We start from the raw sequence: 18,391 nt of genomic DNA on the forward strand, positions 1-18,391 counted from the left end.
ATGTTTAGTGTGACACACTCAAGACACACAACAGAAAGGTTGAGTCACCTTTTCTCCATGTTAACTGGCTTCAGGTGTGATTGCTGTATTGCCAGCACCTGTTTCTTGCCACAGGTGAGTTCAAACGAGCATCATATGCTTGAAATAAAACGATTTACCCACAATTTTGAAAAGGTGCCAATAATTTTGTTCGGCCAATTTTTGGAGTTCTGTGTGACATGATGTCAGATTTGGCTTTTTTTCTCTGTTTTTTTGTGTTGTTCCAATGCACATAAAGGAAATAAACATGTGTATACCCAAACATTTGTAATTGCAACATTTTTCTGGGAGAATTCCAGGGGTGCCAATAATTTCGGCCATGACTGTATTTGCTTTTACTGCCTCGGTCTACACGTTTATAGATGTTTATTATTGTTCTATTCCTTAAGTCAGCCTAAGCCCCCTTTTCATCTTGAAAACAATGTGAGAAGTATGAGAATGTGAGAATGTGTTTCTGTGCTAAATATGTGGGGCCAAATGGGTAATATTTTATTATTGTGATGGTTCACTGCACTCCGAGGGGCTGAAGCATGTGCAAGATGGTCTCGTGGCATCAGCTCTTCGACAGGCATGCGGAGACCAGAGATATGTTGAGCTGGGAAGATCTGGTTGAGCCATTGGGGGAGCAGGCATGACCAATTTATTAAAAAAAATTTTAAAGTGTTTGGAAAAATCTAAAGAGTGAATCCATAAAGGAGGCCTGGGACCATCCACAGAAAGAAAAGGGAATACAGTATTGAAATCCTGAAGGAGCAAATGCAAAAACAGAATACAAAAGCAAATAAAACAGGAGAACAAGACTGACAGGCAAAAATGATATGTGCTTCATAATTACATAAAAATGAAAAAAAAATCAGTGACATTATTATTGTTGAAAATCAGCAAAATAAGGAGGACTGATACAAGAAAGTGATGGAGATTTTCATGGAGAAGGATAGGTGTATGGACTTCATTTACAAATAAAGGTAAGATAATAAACGTTTTCAATTTAATAAAAAATGGGACCAGACTGAGAAAAAAAAAACAATCCAATATTTAAAAACTAAATTTTCACCTTAAATAAAATATTCTTTTGTTTTTCTTGTTATCCTTTTGTTGAACAGTCTGTATTAAAATTGATTAAAGCATCAGAATTAAAAGCTTTTAAAAACAACTAAATACAGTACTGTGCAAAAGTTTTAGGCAGGTGTGAAAAAATGCTGTAAACAAAGAATGCTTTCAGAAATATAAATAATAATTTGTAAATTGATAACAAACAAATGTAAAGTGAGCGAACAAAAGGAAAATCTAAATCAAATCAATATTTGGTGTTACTACCTTTTGCCTTCAAACCAACATCAATTCTTCTCGGTACACTTGCACAAAGTCAGGGATTTTGTAGGACTCTAGTCAGGTGTCTGATCAACCAATTGTACCAGACAGGTGGTAATGATCATCAATGTCACACGTAGGTTGAAACACAGTCATTAACTGAAACAGAAACAGCTGTGTAGGAGGCTTAAAACTGGGTGAGGAACAGCCAAACTCTGCTACCAAGGTGAGGTTGTGGAAGACAGTTTCATGTCATGGCAAGACTGAGCACAGCAAAAAGACACAAGGTAGTTCTACTGCATCAGCAAGGTCTCTCTCAGACAAAGATTTCAAAGCAGACTGGGGTTTCAAGATGTGCTGTTCAAGCTCTTTTGAAGAAGCACAAAGAAACGGGCAACGCTGAGGATCGTAGACGCAGTGGTTGGCCAAGGAAACTTAGTGCAGCAGATGAAAGACACATCAAGCTTATTACCCTTCGAAATTGGAAGATGTCCAGCAGTGCCATCAGCTCAGAACTGGCAGAAACCAGTGGGACCCAGGTACACTCGTCTACTGTCTGGAGAAGTCTGGCCACAAGTGGTCTTCATGGAAGAGTTGCAGCCAAAAAGACATACCTCCGACGTGGAAACAAGGCCAAGTGACTCAAGTATGCACGAAAACATAGGAACTGGGGTGCAGAAAAATGGCAGCAGGTGCTCTGGACTGATGAGTCAAAATTTGAAATATTTGGCTGTAGCAGAAGGCAGTTTGTTCATCGAAGGGCTGGAGAGCGGTACAAGAATGAGTGTCTACAGGCAACAGTGAAGTATGGTGGAGGTTCCTTGAACGTTTGGGGCTGCATTTCTGCAAATGGAGTTGGAGATTTGGTCAGGATTAATGGTGTTCTCAATGCTGAGAAATACAGGCAGATACTTATCCATCATGCAATACCATCATGGAGGCGTATGATTGGCCCCAAATTTATTCTGCAGCAGGACAATGACCCCAAACATACAGCCAAAGTCATTAAGAACTATCTTCAGCGTAAAGAAGAACAAGAAGTCCTGGAAGTGATGGTATGGCCCCCACAGAGCTCTGATCTCAACATCATCGAGTGTGTCTGGGATTACATGAAGAGACAGAAGGATGTGAGGAAGCCTACATCCACAGAAGATCTGTGGTTAGTTCTCCAAGATGTTTGGAACAACCTACCAGCCGAGTTCCTTCAAAAACTGTGTGCAAGTGTACCTAGAAGAATTGATGCTGTTTTGAAGGCAAAGGGTGGTCACACCAAATATTCATTTGATTTAGATTTCTCTTTTGTTCATTCACTGCATTTTGTTGATTGATGAAAATAAATGATTAACACTTCCATTTTTGAAGGCATTCTTTGTTTACGGCATTTTTTCACACCTCCGTAAAACTTTTGCACAGTACTGTATTTCAATTAAGGTCAAAACTGAAATTGTTTTTTTGTACACCTCTCTATACTTGCATTTGAATGAGTATGAATTGTGGAATTGCAAATTTAGAACACATGGAGGGTGCGGTCTCTTGCACCGCTATAAATGTAAAGTTATTTCTTAGCCAAATATGCACCTTAGCTATTTGTGTGTAAAGAATGCTGATGAGAAATGAACATAACCAGTAATCAATGTACATGGCACCAATTGAATTGTGAATAAGCCTCTCTTTGGGGTTCATATATTTGTAAATCTCACACTGAAGGAGTCCGTGCCTCATCCTCATGGACCACCCTTGGAAACGCAGCACTAAAACTTTCATCCTCACTCCACATTATTGGAAGCACTGCAATAAATCAAATCGAAATAACTGTTGTTGCAAGTCAACTGCAGAGTTATTGTAAATATGAATTTGGGTCTTATGATAAAGCTTTGACATTCTCACCTCACTGTAAACATCACTTAGAAAGAAAAAACTGAATCACGAATTTCACACAATGCAAGATTGAGGAGCTTCAAACCTGCTCATCCAGAGTCTAAATTTTGTGTTATAACTTTTATAATGTTATCTTCAGTAAGTGCAGGATTAATACAAAACGAAAAGTAACAGTTAAAAGAGAAACAATTTAAAGTGTTACACATTACTAGAATTACATCTTAAGCATCACTACTTGGCTGTCTTTCCCCAAGTTAGTAGATAACACAGAAAATGTGGTGAGTTGACCTGTGCCAAGCCCCCGATAATTGCGATATTTCTCCGTTATTTTTCACACAGCCTATTGTGATGATGTTAATAAATCAGACGTCACCATAAGATCTACTGTACCTCGTCAAATGCTGAACAATATTCATAAAAAATACCTGATTGCAGCACAAGGAATAGTCACGGCCAACAGTTCTGAGAATGACACAGGTCTTGGCTTTCACAAAGTTTGCTGCTTCAGTGTTTTTAGATCTTTTTGTCAGATGTTTCTATGGTATACTGAAGTATAATTGCAAACATTTCATAAGTTTCAAAGGCTTTTATTGACAATTACATTAAGTTTATGCTCAGAGTAGACAATATTTGCAGTGTTGGCCCTTCTTTCTTTTTTCAAGATCTCTGCAATTCACCCAGGCATGCTGTCTGTCAATCAACTTCTGGGCCAAATCCCGACTGATGGCAGCCCACTCTTGGACATAATCAATGCTTGGAGTTTGTCAGAATTGGTGGGTTTTTGTTTGTCCATCCGCCTCTTCATGATTGACCACAAGTTCTCAATGGGGAGTTTCCTGACCATGTACCCCAAATTTTGATGTTTTGTTCCCCGAGCCATTTAGTTATCACTTTTGCCTTATGGCCCGGAGCTCCATCATGCTGGTAAAGGCTTAGTGTATCACCAAACTGTTCTTGGGTGGTTGGGAGAAGTTGCTCTTGGAGGATATTTTGGTCCCATTCTTAATTCATGGCTGTGTTCTTAGGCCAAAGTGGGAGTGAGCCCACTGCCTTGGCTGAGGAGCAACTCCCCCACATGAATGGTCTCAGGATGCTTTACTTGAGCTCAGGTCCCACATAACACACGTTGTGACAATTTTAATATCAGACACTCAACCAGCACTTAGAAGGAATGTGGCATGGAAGAAACTCACATTACCTTTCAAAGCACATTCTTCTACCAGAGAACTGACAACACTGATGAATAAAGAACATTTAAATTTCAAGACCATCCACATTCTTTTCATTACACAGCAGGACTATTGGAACTGATCGATACTAAAGTGTACAAACAATTCATATTGCTTTCTTTGACACAGAGTTAATAGGAGTGATTCATTATGGTGCTATATTTCAGAACAAATCCAAAACATATGTTTTATGATTTACACCTTTTGTAACATTTCCAGTCTGTGTACATTCTTGTCTGGTCTGTAGCAATGTGCTTGAGGTGTTCAGGTGGTCATTTTATAACAATATCAACATACTCAGTCAGCCAGACCTGCTCACAGGGTGATGGAAGTCAGTACACAACTTTGCCAGCTCCAAGATGCACACTGCAATGGCAGCTAGTCTTAGTCCTCAGCTCAATGGCACAATGGTCTTAGTCCTCAGGTCATCTTGATCCACTGCTAAGCTGAAGCTCAAGTGCACATTACAACTGTGCTAAACCCAACAGATGATCTCTCAATTCACGGAAATGTGTTCCCATGTTGAAGGTACCAGACAACTGAACTAAGGTGACAGAGTCCTCCCTAGGATGGTCCTGTCCTAATTTAAATGCTTGGCACAGCAATCAGAGCAAGCGTTGGATCTGCCAGCAATACACTAGATTACACTACACACACTAATGGCTCCCTGGTTTCGTCTCACTTCAGGATTGTTTGTGGACAGCAGACCTAATGAGAACGAGACCCACTTATACATTATGGGGTTAGTTTTGCACCACCTTAGATTTATTTTTCAGTCTTCCGTTTTCCTTGTAATTTCTGGTTGTGAACCTTTGAAGGAATCGCCTGAAATAAAATCTCAAAATGAGTCTCAATCACCTTCTGAAAGGTCCGGCAAAGTCTGACATTAAAGGAGGTCCTACCTCTTCATCAACAGAACAGACGGGGCTCTCAGCAGCTGATTGATTCAATGGTTCAGGGCTCAGGTCATCATGTCAAATTGGATGTTCTTTTTCTCTTTTCCTATTTCTTCTTATGCGGTTTATTTAGGGTTTTCCCCCCAGAAACAAGGTACTAACTTGCTAGCATAATTTGATACTTCTCTTTTGTTTTCTATATTACTCTTACGGCTCCACCTTTTTACAAACATCATTAAATACAAATTTCTGGATTGTTGCATACAACTAGCAGCCTTTACCAATGGACAGTTAAGCTCAGTATGATAATGTGCTTGTTCTTTGACACACTACATGTTAACATGACTGGAACTTCTTTCATGGTTGGTGGGTCAACAAAGCCTTAGCCTAATCGGACAACTCACTTTTTGGCTGAAACATTTACACTATCAATGCCCATTTCATGGCTCAATTGCGGAGAAATTTGAACTCTTTTGATCCTGAACCACATGTAATTATTGTAGGTTTTCTCTTTTGATACATTTCAAACAGTTGCATCTCTAAGGGTGTAGTCACATTAGAAATTTCATCTGTGCCCGATCAAGTTTGTCCTTATGTAAATCCCCCCCAACCCCTAAGGTCTAGTTCATTTGACTAGTGTGATCGCTCCATGCCAGGCCAAACGTACTGTGCCCAGGCCCACCTCTTCAGTAGGATTCGGGAACAGTGTGATTGCTAAATGTGCCTGAGTACAGAAAACAGACATGATGTCACTAATGTGATAAATCAGACAGTGCAATTCTACGTTTCATTTGATACCATGTGAGATAAACACAGGTTTTTATTCTCATCTTACAGATGAACGTGCACTGCTGTTGGCAAGAAAAACTTCAAATTCTTCCCTTAACATCATTGTCTCCATAAAAATCTTCTAGTACAGTTGTGCTTGAAAGTTTGTAAACCCTTTAGAATTTTCTATATTTCTGCATAAATATGACCTAAAACATCATCAGATTTTCACTCAAGTCCTAAAAATAGATAAAGAGAAACCAGTTAAACAAATGAGACAAAAATATTATGCTTGGTCATTTGTTTATTAAGGAAAATGATCGAATATTACATATTTGTGAGTGGCAAAAGTATGTGAACCTTTGCTTTCAGTATCTGTTGTGACCCCCCCTTTGCAGCAATAACTGCAAACTAAATGTTTCCGGTAACTGTTCATCAGTCCTGCACACCGGCTCGGAGGAATTTTAGCACCATTCCTCTGTACAGAACAGCTTCAACTCTGGGATGTTGGTGGGTTTCCTCACATTAACTGCTCGCTTCAGGTCCTTCCACAACATTTCGAATGGATTAAGGTCAGGACTTTGACTTGCCATTCCAAAACATTAACTTTATTCTTCTTTAACCATTCTTTGGTAGAACGACTTGTGTGCTTAGGGTCGTTGTCTTGCTGCATGACCCACCTTCTCTTGAGATTCAGTTCATGGACAGATGTCCTGACATTTTCCTTTAGAATTCTCTGATATAATTCAGAATTCAATGTTCCATCAACGAAGGCAAGCCGTCCTGGCCCAGATGTAGCAAAACAGGCCCAAACCATGATACTACCACTACCATGTTTCACAGATGGGATAAGGTTCTTATGCTGGAATGCAGTGTTTTCATTTCTCCAACCATAACACTTTTCATTTAAACCAAAAAGTTCTATTTTGGTCTTATCCGTCCACACAACAATCTTCCAATAGCCTTCTGGTTTGTCCACGTGATCTTTAGCAAACTGCAGACGAGCAGCAATGTTTTTTTTTGGAGAGCAGTGGCTTTCTCCTTGCAACCCTGCCATGCACACCATTGTTGTTCAGTGTTCTCCTGATGGTGGACTCATGAACATGAACATTAGCCAATGTGAGAGAGGCCTTCAGTTGCTTAGAAGTTACCCTGGGGTCCTTTATGACATTGCCGAGTATTACACGCTTTGCTCTTGGAGTGATCTTTGTTGGTCGACCACTCCTGGGGAGAGTAACAATGGTCTTGAATTTCCTCCATTTGTACACAATCTGTCTGACTGTGGATTAGTGGAGTCCAATCTCTTTAGAGATGGTTTTGTAACCTTTTCCAGCCTGATGAGCATCAACAACTCTTTTTCTGAGGTCCTCAGAAATCCCCTTTGTTCGTGCCATGATACACTTCCACAAACATGTGTTGTGAAGAGCAGACTTTGATAGATCCCTGTTCTTTAAATAACACCGGGTGCCCACTCACACCTGATTGTCATCCCATTGACTGAAAACACCTGACTCTAATTTCACCTTCAAACTAACTGCTAATCCTAGAGGATCACATACTTTTGCCACTCACAAATATGTAATATTTGATCATTTTCCTCAATAAATAAATGACCACGTATAATATTTTTGTCTCATTTGTTTAACTGGTTTCTCTTTATCTACTTTTAGGACTTGAGTGAAAATCTAATGATGTTTTAGGTCATATTTATGCAGAAATATAGAAAATTCTAAAGGGTTCACAAACTTTCAAGCACAACTGTATGTGCAGCACAAACAACAGCAAAACACTGTACTGCACACTCAATAAATCTGTAACAGGGTAGAGGGTTATTCTGCTCTACATGACTCCAAAGCAACCACAAAATAAGTAAAATCATTGGGACATGCATGCTGTCACTCCGTGTTCACAACGTGTTTTGGCTTTACACGAAGCTGCATGGTCATGACGAAAGCAGGCCCAGAACATTAGGCACAGCGTAAGTGCAGGCCAACAGGGGAGATTGGGCATGGTATGGAACAAATATGCCTAGCATTTTAACAAAGCCCACCACCTGTAAACACTCATCAAAAATGAAAAGTGCCGTTGAAGCACTGCACATGCCCCCCCAACACATCATCCTCTTAAACTTCCTCAACCTGGTGAATCTTTGTGTGTTTCTGAAGTCTGTTTTGGTCAGAGAAGCGTTTTCCACATTCAGAACAGCAATACGGTTTCTCTCCAGTGTGAATTTTTTTGTGGGTCTGCAAAGTACTCAACTGTGAGAAGAGTTTGCTGCATTCCGGACAGCAATAGGGTTTCTCACCAGTGTGAATTCTGCTGTGTCTCCGAAGACTGGTATGGTCAGAAAATCGTTTAGAACATTCCGGGCAGCAGTACGGCTTCTCTCCCGTGTGAATTCTTGTGTGGGTCTGAAGATGCCGAAAGGTGGAAAATAGTTTCCCACATTCAGGACAGCAATATGGTTTCTCCCCAGTGTGAATTCTCAAGTGCGCCTGAAGATTGCTGCTGCTAATGAACCGTTTACCACATTCAGAACAACAATAAGGCCTCTCGCCAGTGTGAATTCTATTATGTCTCTGAAAACGGCTCCCATCAGAGAATCTTTTACCACACTCAGAGCAGCAATATGGCTTCTCCCCAGTGTGAATTCTATTATGTCTCTGAAAGCGGCTACTGTCTGGGAATCGTTTGCCGCATTCGGAGCAGCAGTATGGTCTTTCACCAGTGTGAATTCTTGTGTGTACCCGCAGACTGCTACTGTGGGTGAATCTTTTACCACATTCAGAACAGCAATATGGCCTTTGCTTCTCATGATTCCACTGATGGTCTTCATAATTAGATGTACCTTTAAAACTTTTCCCCTGCTCCTGGCAGATATACAAAGACACCAGACTCGTGTTCTGCTCCCGTTGATGGCTGCCAGAGGCATCTGTCCATATCAGTTTCATACCAGGCATTGAACCATTCTTCAAAGAGGCTGGTAGCAAACTCTCCGATTCAGATTTCTTCGTATTTTCATCATGCATTGCCAGTTGTGGACTGCTCTGAATAAATGAAGATGGGGAGAAGCTGTCACTCTCTTGAAACTCTGCACAAAGACATAAATAAAACATTAGCCAAGTCAGACGTTTTATTCTTTTTTTTTTTTTTGTAAATTTTGTGTTTGTAGGGGTGTGTTATTGCTCATTATATTTCTTGAGCTTCCATTACAACTAAAATTTACCCCCTGGGCTGATTGAGGCGCTATTTATTTATCCAGATTATACAGAAAGGTCCACATTGACAAGACTATGAAAATGTCTTATAAAACTATTCTCAGACAACCAGTGTACAGCCATTTTCCAAACATTGTACTTAACTTCATTATTAAACATTTTGTTTAATGAGGTGCAACCATTTTAAACACCTGTATTTATTTATTCTAATATTGCTTCTTAATCTGCTTAAGAGCAACCCTAAATGAGTAAGCAAAAGCAACTGAAGATGTATGTACAGTAAATGCTCAGCGCATGCTTAAGGTACTGGTGGCTGGAAAGACAGAAGACAATTCAATTCTTTTTCAGTGAAAGTAAAAGGCAAAGGAATATGAAACAGGAAAAGCGGGATGAAGACTGAATAGCACATTAGGTAAATTAGTTCAATCACGCTCAGACTGGGGAAGCACTCACACTACCTGTAGAGAGATGTACCAAACTGTACATTTTGCCACTTGTAATATTGTAGCAATTTCTCGGATGGGGTTTTTCTGTTTTCGCACCTTAAGGATGGCTTCTTTCACCTGCATGGAGAGCTCCTTTGACCACATGTTGTCTGTTCACAGCAAAATCTTCCACATGCAAGCACCACACCTCAAATCAGCTCCAGACCTTTTATCTGCTTAATTGATAATGACATAACGATGGATTTGCCCACACCTCACATTTTTATGCAATCGTTTTGTTCACCCCACTGAATTAAAGTCTGCACTTCAACTGCATCGGAGTTGTTTCATTTAAAATTCATTGTGGTAATGTACAGAACCAAAATTAGAAAAAAGTTGTCTCTGTACAAATATTTATGGACCTAACTGTATACATATACACGCACACACATACATACGTACAAGGGGGCTTCGCTCGCCAACCCCCTGGCCTGCGCTATGCACCAGTCAATTCACATCTCTGCTGCTTGCGTATGTGGATTTCACTTTCACCAAACAACAAATCTTTTCACTCTTGCAGATACGCCTCTTCATTGGGAAGACATACTACTTTTCCCTGATGGCAACACAAATCAGATGATCTACAAGTCTCCAACTTAAACTTTAAATCCGAACAACATATTCAATCTCTTTTCGCTGTTCCGTTATTTCACCGAGTAATAATTTCCATTTGTTTGCGCTAATGTGATCTTTACTATCATTTTTTTGAGACTTTCGAATTTTAGTACTTCCATTATCTCTAACCTGCTCTGCATGTGTATCGCGCCAATGTGTTTGAATTCTTTATGATGTTCGACTTTGTAACCTATTCTTTGTCTTTTATTTCCGGCCCAGGACGTGGTTAAATGTCTTGGCACAAAGTCGTGTTTTGCGGGACGTGAAAGTGTCTCTGAAAAAGTCATGTCTCGTCCCAGGCTAAAATGTCTCATCCCAGGTTTATATATTATATATTTATTTTATATTATAGATACACAGAATATATTATTAGTTGTAAATATGTTCCGATATTGTTTAGGTAGGGAGAACAGTAACTTTGTAGCAAGTAGTTATACTCACTAATTACGGCACCGGAAAGTAGCTGCATGTCACATGTAGATTAGCAGGTAAGATTCTAACTGTACAGATAGGTAGAAAGACTTTATTTTCATGTACTGTTGTGTACGGTCCAGCATAACCCCAAAAGGAAAAAAAAAAGAAAAATTCATGGTTCCTTTCATGCAAAATCAAATTCACTCTCAGCCTCACAGACCCTGTACCTTTTATGTTAAGTAAACTGGTTTAAGTGTGTGTAATGCGTTTTCAACATGCCTTGATAAGTCTGGCAAGATTTGCTAGGATTTATTTGTTTGGCTAAATTCTGGAATAGCAAGTGTGTGTCTCACATATCTTCTATTCACCCAGAACTCCCCCTCCACTATTTCAGGCTGCTTTAAAATGATGGAAAACATGAGTGTAAAATACCCAGAAAATGTTGAAATTGTTGTGTTGATTAATTTACTCTTAACTCAATGGTTGCTTTCTATATGAATACAAAAAAAACAAAACAAAAAAAAAACAACTATGGAGTGTATATGCCCTTTAACTGCCAATTCAGTTCAAATGTTTAAATTACACTTGTCAGTTCATCCATTCATCAATCCATCGACATTTCAAGTCAGTTATTCCAATAAAGGGCCATGGCATTTATAAAGTCAATAATTTAAATAAAAATGACTAAACATCAATATATTTTAAAGTTTACCAGAAGCCAAGCTATTAGATAAATAACTTTGGGTCCCAACACAGACATGGATTTCTTTTACACTTACTTTCTTCTGAAGGACTTGTAGATGTTGGTTCCTCTTTCAGAGTTCGCTGGGATGACATCTCCACAGTCCTTCTTACATCGGACATTACTGATTCAGACTTCACACTGATGGAATTCTCACTCCAAGTGGAGACCCCGATTGCCACTCCATCTTGACATCCATACTCAAAGGCAGACTCTAAGCTGAGGTCGCTTTGCTTGATGTTAATAATTTCATGTTTCTGGATGCCCATAATGAGACAATTATTTTCAGAACTTTCCGTAATATCCGTCAACTCCCACTCATGCGCCTCCTCCTTAAGGTGAAGTCTTGCCTGGTTATAGTGGGCAGACTCCCATCCAGAGTCCTCCTCTTTAATATGCAAAGTTTTTTCTTCCATAGCATAGCTGTCAGCCTGGAATGCCTCCATTGTTGCATATATATCTTACATAAAACGGCAGTTTCTATCTGTGGAAAGAAAGGTCTATCAGAATTAGACTAACATGATCCTCGCACACACACACACACACATATATATTTATTTATTTATTTTTACTTTTTTTTAGTACCTACATGAACAGGCAAGGTGGTGTAGTGGTTAAAGCTGTGGGTTCAAATCCCGTTACTGACACTGTGACCCTGCACAAGTCACTTGACCTATTGTAAAAACAAAAAAAATGGAACCAATTATATCATAAATGTTGTAAGTTGTCTCAGATAAAGGCATCAGCCACATAAATATAAATGTAACAAGGTTTATGTCAATTTAGACATTTCACAAAAACCACAGTAGTAGAGTAAGTCCATCCACAGCAAATTGTAATGCTTCATATCAAATTGCAATGATGGAATTAATCTTAGTGTGTAGTGAAGGAAGAACATACTGACTGGCAAGCACAAGAAAGTTCTGGTCCATGCACCAACTATGAGTTCACTCAAATGGATTTAAAAAATATAAATTGTGCATTTTTCTTACTAACAAAATGCATTGAATTAGTGACTGAAATTAACACCTTAATTGTACAATGTTGTCCGAGACCAATGTATATATGTATTGTCACTGTCCACAAAAAACATACCCCATGTGGTTTGTCTTTACAGTAGAGAAAAATGTTTTATCACACGTTTTCAAGGAGAACAGAGACAAAGTTACTGATAGAATGGGAGTCTATGAGTTCATTTACATGCTCACATATAACCATATTAAGGTGAATGACCCGGTTAAAGCACAAACTTACATTAAAAAAATCTGCGTTTACACAGGCAAATAATCTTCTGGAGTTTTCCTTTGTCAAAACATTCCGATGTCATTAACCTGAACACACACACACACACAAAAGAGGTAAACGACATCGTGGGCCACCGTGATTTAAAAAATAAACATGTCACCTGTGAGACTTTTTTGTGTTTTAGAAATATTAATTTTCAAATTGATGCTTTAATTATAGTTTTCTGTAACCAGAGTTTATGCAGAACACACCTTTTTTTTTATTTTTACCACACTTATATTAGCTTCACCTGTTTGTTGTCTGGTACAAATCTTGAAATCGATATTTAACCCACTTCCGATTGTCCAAATGACTTGAAATTTTGCACACTTACTCACTTCCGATAACAATACATTAATTAATCAGTTTCACTAATCGATCAATTGATCCATGTTAATTAAGAAATGAAATTTTCATATGAAGAACAGTTCAAGATTTCACCAATAGATGGCGCTAGTAACTGAATCTTGTATGAAGATGTGTGCATATAAACGTCAAAGGAAGTGTTAAAATATTGATTGCAAAATTATACTAACACAATACTAAAAAGTTGAAAATAATATATATATACATATAATTTAAAAAAAAACAAAAAAAAACACGATTATATTAAGTTAAAAAGTGTACTAAAAAGTAAAAAAAAAAGTCTCGTACATCACTCGTAAAATAAAAGCGTGGGCGCTTTTCATCAATCAACATTCAAAAAAGCGCCCACGCTTTTATTTATTTATTTATTTATTTTACTGGTGATGTATGAGAGACTTTTTTTTTTTACTGTTTAACTTAATATAAGCGTGTTTTTTAAAAACTATTTATATCTGTGCTTGTCTGTTCGATTGAGTCCTGCACTGGACCCGTTACGTGTGCTTCTTGCCTTACACCCAGTGCTGATGGAATAAGAATATTAAAGTAAAAATACCTTCGTTAACATAGCATTAGGCTATTCATTATTATTATTATTTAAAGTAATCGAACTACATAACAAACATTACTTTTAACGTGTTAGCCTAAAGCTCTCAAGAGTTTGTCGCTACATTTAGCACTATACATTCAGCTCATCAACACAAATTTAGTGATTTCTGAAATACTGCGAGATTATTTCAGCCGGGAGAAAGAACGAATTCAAACACCCGAACATTTGCCTCAGGAAGCTGATTTTGTGGATGTTTCTTCTATCCGTGGCTGCTGAAATCAACTGCGAAGCTAACATAGTGCAACGGACATGTGCCAAACTACAAAATCCTTAACTGAAACCCTGGTTAAGGCTTTACACTGCCACGTAACTGGGTTATTCACAGAGAAATCTACCTCTGTTAGTCAGCTTTTTCAGACACCAATTTCTCTAACCGGAATAAGGGTTTAGAATTTTTTTTTTTTTTTTGAATAACCGGGTTATTGAAGTGCAAGCAAACGCACCATATGGAGACCAGTGCTTAAAATCTTATAAAAATGGAAACTCGTGTACTACGTAGAGCTTTTAAACAACCTGCACAAATAATAATTAAAAAAAAAATAACACTTTTGATACACGTCACGATAATATCTGTATGTATAAACTGCATAATAATAAAGAGTAAAATATATTAAATAGGTTCAGTTGCACAGCTCAATAATTAATGGCTTTTAACCTTTTCATTATTCGTAGCTGAAGTCATAAATTGTGCCGCTGCAAATATCTGACCACTGAACAAACAACTTGCACAAGTTTTGCTTTTCTTTGCATCTGGAAAATTTCTGAACTGTTGGCGACGCACAAAATCTTGGAAAAGCATCGGCGAGTCAAACAATTCATTTTTTTTTTTGGCTGGTGAGTGATATTATGTTAAATGTATGCTTTTAAAGTCCGATCAGTAACGACTCTTTGGGTTTCCCAAACGTCATAGATTGTATTCCTGTACGACTCACAACACCGTCAAGCTCAATAGAGGCTGTCTATGTAAAATTTAAAATATTCAACAGTTTCACCGCACAGGCAAGTCCACTTAAGTAACAGAGACGTGAATGTTCAGTCGTATTGTGTCACTCTAATCAGAGCAAACTCATTCAAGAGTGACATTCAAAAGTTGGGCAAAACGCAAGCTTTCATTTTGGTTGCTAAATGCGTAACATTCGTTTGCTAATTAATATAAATTGTAGTCGTTCTGTAATATGTGTTCTTTTATATGATCTCCACTTGATACCGAATACGTAACTATTTTAATGATTTGATGTGTGACAAAATACCATGTTTACAATCAAATGATTTTTTTTTTTAAATAATAACAATACCACTGAATTGTGTAACATACAAATTCAGAACCAGAATGTGCAGAGACATCGGCAGCTACTGACCATCCCGCCCTCTTAGCAGTGGCCCCATTTCCTTTGAGTGTTATTACAGATCAGGTGCCACGCCATGTTCAGATGTTCAGATCCTGAAAAGACCGCCGCTCTCTCTGGTATTTATTCTTATTACTTTGTAAAAACTACATAAACTCTAAACGTTTCCAAAATGTAGCATAATACCCCATGTATCCCATCAACTTTATACTTAATAATGTCACAGGTACTCAGACTGTACGTGGGGGCCAGGCCGATGACTCAAATCCAGAAGGGAGCTCCCTACCCCTAAAGTCCGCCCTGCCAGTAACATCCGTGCTTTTTTATCCAGGAGCCCCTTCCTCTTCTATAAATAATGATGCCAAAGGGATGCGGAGGAAATACCCAAGAGGTTTTCTTATATGTTGCCAACTGATCGTTGACGGTCACTGAATTAGCAGTTTGCACTGATAAATACTCTGCGGCTCCTTGAAATGTTGTCTTTTTTATACTTTGAACATGAAGGCAACGCAAAAGAAATGACAATCGCTCCATTGACATAAACCCATATTAATATAACAGGTCAACTTCAGCTTTGTATGAACACTACGGGTTCGAGCGGGTAAGGAAGGAAACGGACTCACCAATGATAAGGCGACACGGGATCTGCCAGGGGACTACAAGGACACAACTGTCTACGTGGGGCACTCAGTTCAGACTCGAGAGACATCCGTGCTACAAAACAGAACGGGGAATGGGCCTCACGAGGTCTACGGTCTTTGTCGATGCTGCTGCTGCCGTGTCATTTCTCTTCTCATTTGGTGTTGTGTCTGGGAGTCTTGTATTGTTATTCCGTGCCAGTTGCTTTTCTCGTGACCTGTTTTTCCAACAGCATACAGACCGAGCATCCAACGCCTGACGCGCAATTTGAAACGAGCTCAAAAATAACAATAGAAAAGGGCAGTTTCCGGTCGTGCCTGTGCGTCAGTGTGTCAAAATAAAAGCCCCCTCGAAACTTGTAGTACCCGTTCAGTCACAGTTAACGTGAGCTGACAGAACCTTACATGACAATTTTCAGTTCTGATTAATTCAATGGAGAGTTTCGGGTGGATTGACATTTTCCCATAATCACTTTCTGAAAGTCAGAAAGAAATTCTGAATGCGGCCACCTATAGGAATCACTCATGCACACGATTCCAATTTAAATGATTAAAATCTCGAAAACGGTTGCGGTGCCTACATCCTTTTTCACATTGTGTTGCGAGATAAAGAGCTATAATGTAATACAGACCGAGCAAGCAGAATTTAGACAAACGTTAATGCAGGTAAGATTTGGATTGAATTTCAAATTGTGTTGCTCTGAATATGCTCACCTATCACACCAATCTAATGCATGCTGGTTATCTATTACACGGATTGACTCGAATAAAACACTGGAAATTTAACGCGACCGCATTTTTCTTCTCTCAAAACATTGGGTAGTGCGTTTCCAATCAGTACCGTCTCACAAATCCCGCACAGATTGTTTTCTTTGTGGAGTTGGCACGTTTTCGCAGTGTCTGTTCGTCTCTTCCTCAACCCCCCGAGACATGCAGGTGAAGATAACGCTCAACTCTAAACTGACGTTATGTGCATTTTTTTAATATACTTTATTAATCCGAGGGGGAAATGGTCTTTTCACGTGGCTTTTTGGAGGTCAGAGCGCAGGGTCAGTCATCGTACAGTGCCCCCGGAACAATTTTCAGGTTAAGGGCATTGATTAAGGACCCAATGGAGCGGGATCCCTTCTGGTAGTAAGGGAATTTGAACCACTAAGCTTCCAGATACCCGTGCAGATCCTAATTCTCAGAGTTACGACTCCGCCAAAGTTCCTGAATTTTGACCGAGGCTACTGGGATTGGACCCACCCCAGACTTGGATTAAAGTCAATCTGACAATGTTATATTATGCAAAAAGGAAAAACACTCCAACATCATTGACCTGTACAAAAGCCCTGTTACAAATCAGCATTTCCCATTTGCCGGGCAAATTAATGGTTACATTGTGGCAGTTTGATTTTTCAGCAATATTATTACTGTGAGACTAAGGCATCACATTAAAAAATAGCAAACACGAACATGACCATTAGAAAGCTTTGCACACTTAAAATAATAGGGAACATAATATTTATGGTATAATATCAGATCATAGGTGCAAATTAAAAACAACAATAAAACTCGACCAATAGTTGACAAGAATGACTATCCTTAATCATCAGAAACTTGATCCTGTTACCTGGTTTTTAACAGTTATACAACCCAGACAAAACGTCCTTCACAAGTATAGCACATTTGGAAATTCGTTTTTTTTATTATTATTACAAGTTTAATGACACAACACAGAGATATTTCAAACGTAAAATGTTCTGTAACTTCCAGTTAAATGGAAAAAAATCATTAAAATATTGGCAGTTATGGTCTGGTACACATATGGTGAATTGCATAGTTGTTTCTGATTAGATGCGATGCACAAAATCTGATTTCTCATAACGGCAACCCCTTAGGATTATCCATGGTGTGCTTATTCCTTATATATCTGTATACAAAAATCTGTATATAATAATATAATAATAATATAATAATGTGAATTTCCCCTTGGGGATTAATAAAGTATCTATCTATATATGTACACCTACATATACAGATATTTAATATCTGTATACATACATACAAACACGAATGTACGTGTTTATATATATATATGTGTGTGTGTATGTGCGTGTATTGTGAGACTTCTGAACTCAAGCGGGTCGACATGGGGAAGCGCGACTGACACGTCTGTTAAGGGTTGCTTGTCTGTCACCGTGGCAACCACAGATTCACAGTGCCACAGAAACAACTACAAGCTGACCACTGCCATGCGGAAAGTACCGGTTGCACGATGGGTGATGCAGGGAACATAATAACTTGGCCACTGACCTGGCCCCAGCCCTGCCCGTTTGCTGTGTCTGTGTATAGTATAGTAGATCCCACTACAATAAACAACCGTGCTATTCCTGTTTTGAGCTGAATTTTGTTAAAGTACTGAGAATCAGCCTCGTCTTTGACTCAATATCATGAAATATTATATACTTGACAAAGAGCCCGTTTCAACAACGTAAGATGAAATGGGCACGAGTGAAATAGTAATAAGTATAAGCACCACAAACCTGATATAGGTGCATTGAATGAATGCG

General features: G+C 38.7%; 2 protein-coding genes across 2 annotated transcripts in view; both read right to left on the bottom strand.

The window, feature by feature from the left end:
- The window catches only part of LOC114664587 (gastrula zinc finger protein XlCGF57.1-like), a 536,731-nt gene that overhangs the window by 213,260 nt on the left and 305,080 nt on the right, over positions 1-18,391 (bottom strand). The gene's annotated exons all lie outside the window — the stretch shown is intronic.
- LOC114664516 (zinc finger protein 135-like) overlaps positions 6,254-18,391 on the bottom strand; it is a 46,639-nt gene continuing 34,501 nt past the window's right edge. The window contains exons 5-6 of the mRNA XM_028818657.2: positions 11,633-12,055; positions 6,254-9,212 (exon numbers count right to left, since the gene is read on the bottom strand). Coding sequence (XP_028674490.2) covers positions 8,245-9,212; positions 11,633-12,055 — 1,391 coding nt within the window. The 3' untranslated portion in view covers positions 6,254-8,244. The remainder of the gene's footprint in view (positions 9,213-11,632; positions 12,056-18,391) is intronic.

The sequence above is a fragment of the Erpetoichthys calabaricus genome, chromosome 1 (assembly GCF_900747795.2).
Source record: "Erpetoichthys calabaricus chromosome 1, fErpCal1.3, whole genome shotgun sequence".
NCBI classification, from domain to species: Eukaryota; Metazoa; Chordata; class Cladistia; order Polypteriformes; family Polypteridae; genus Erpetoichthys; species Erpetoichthys calabaricus.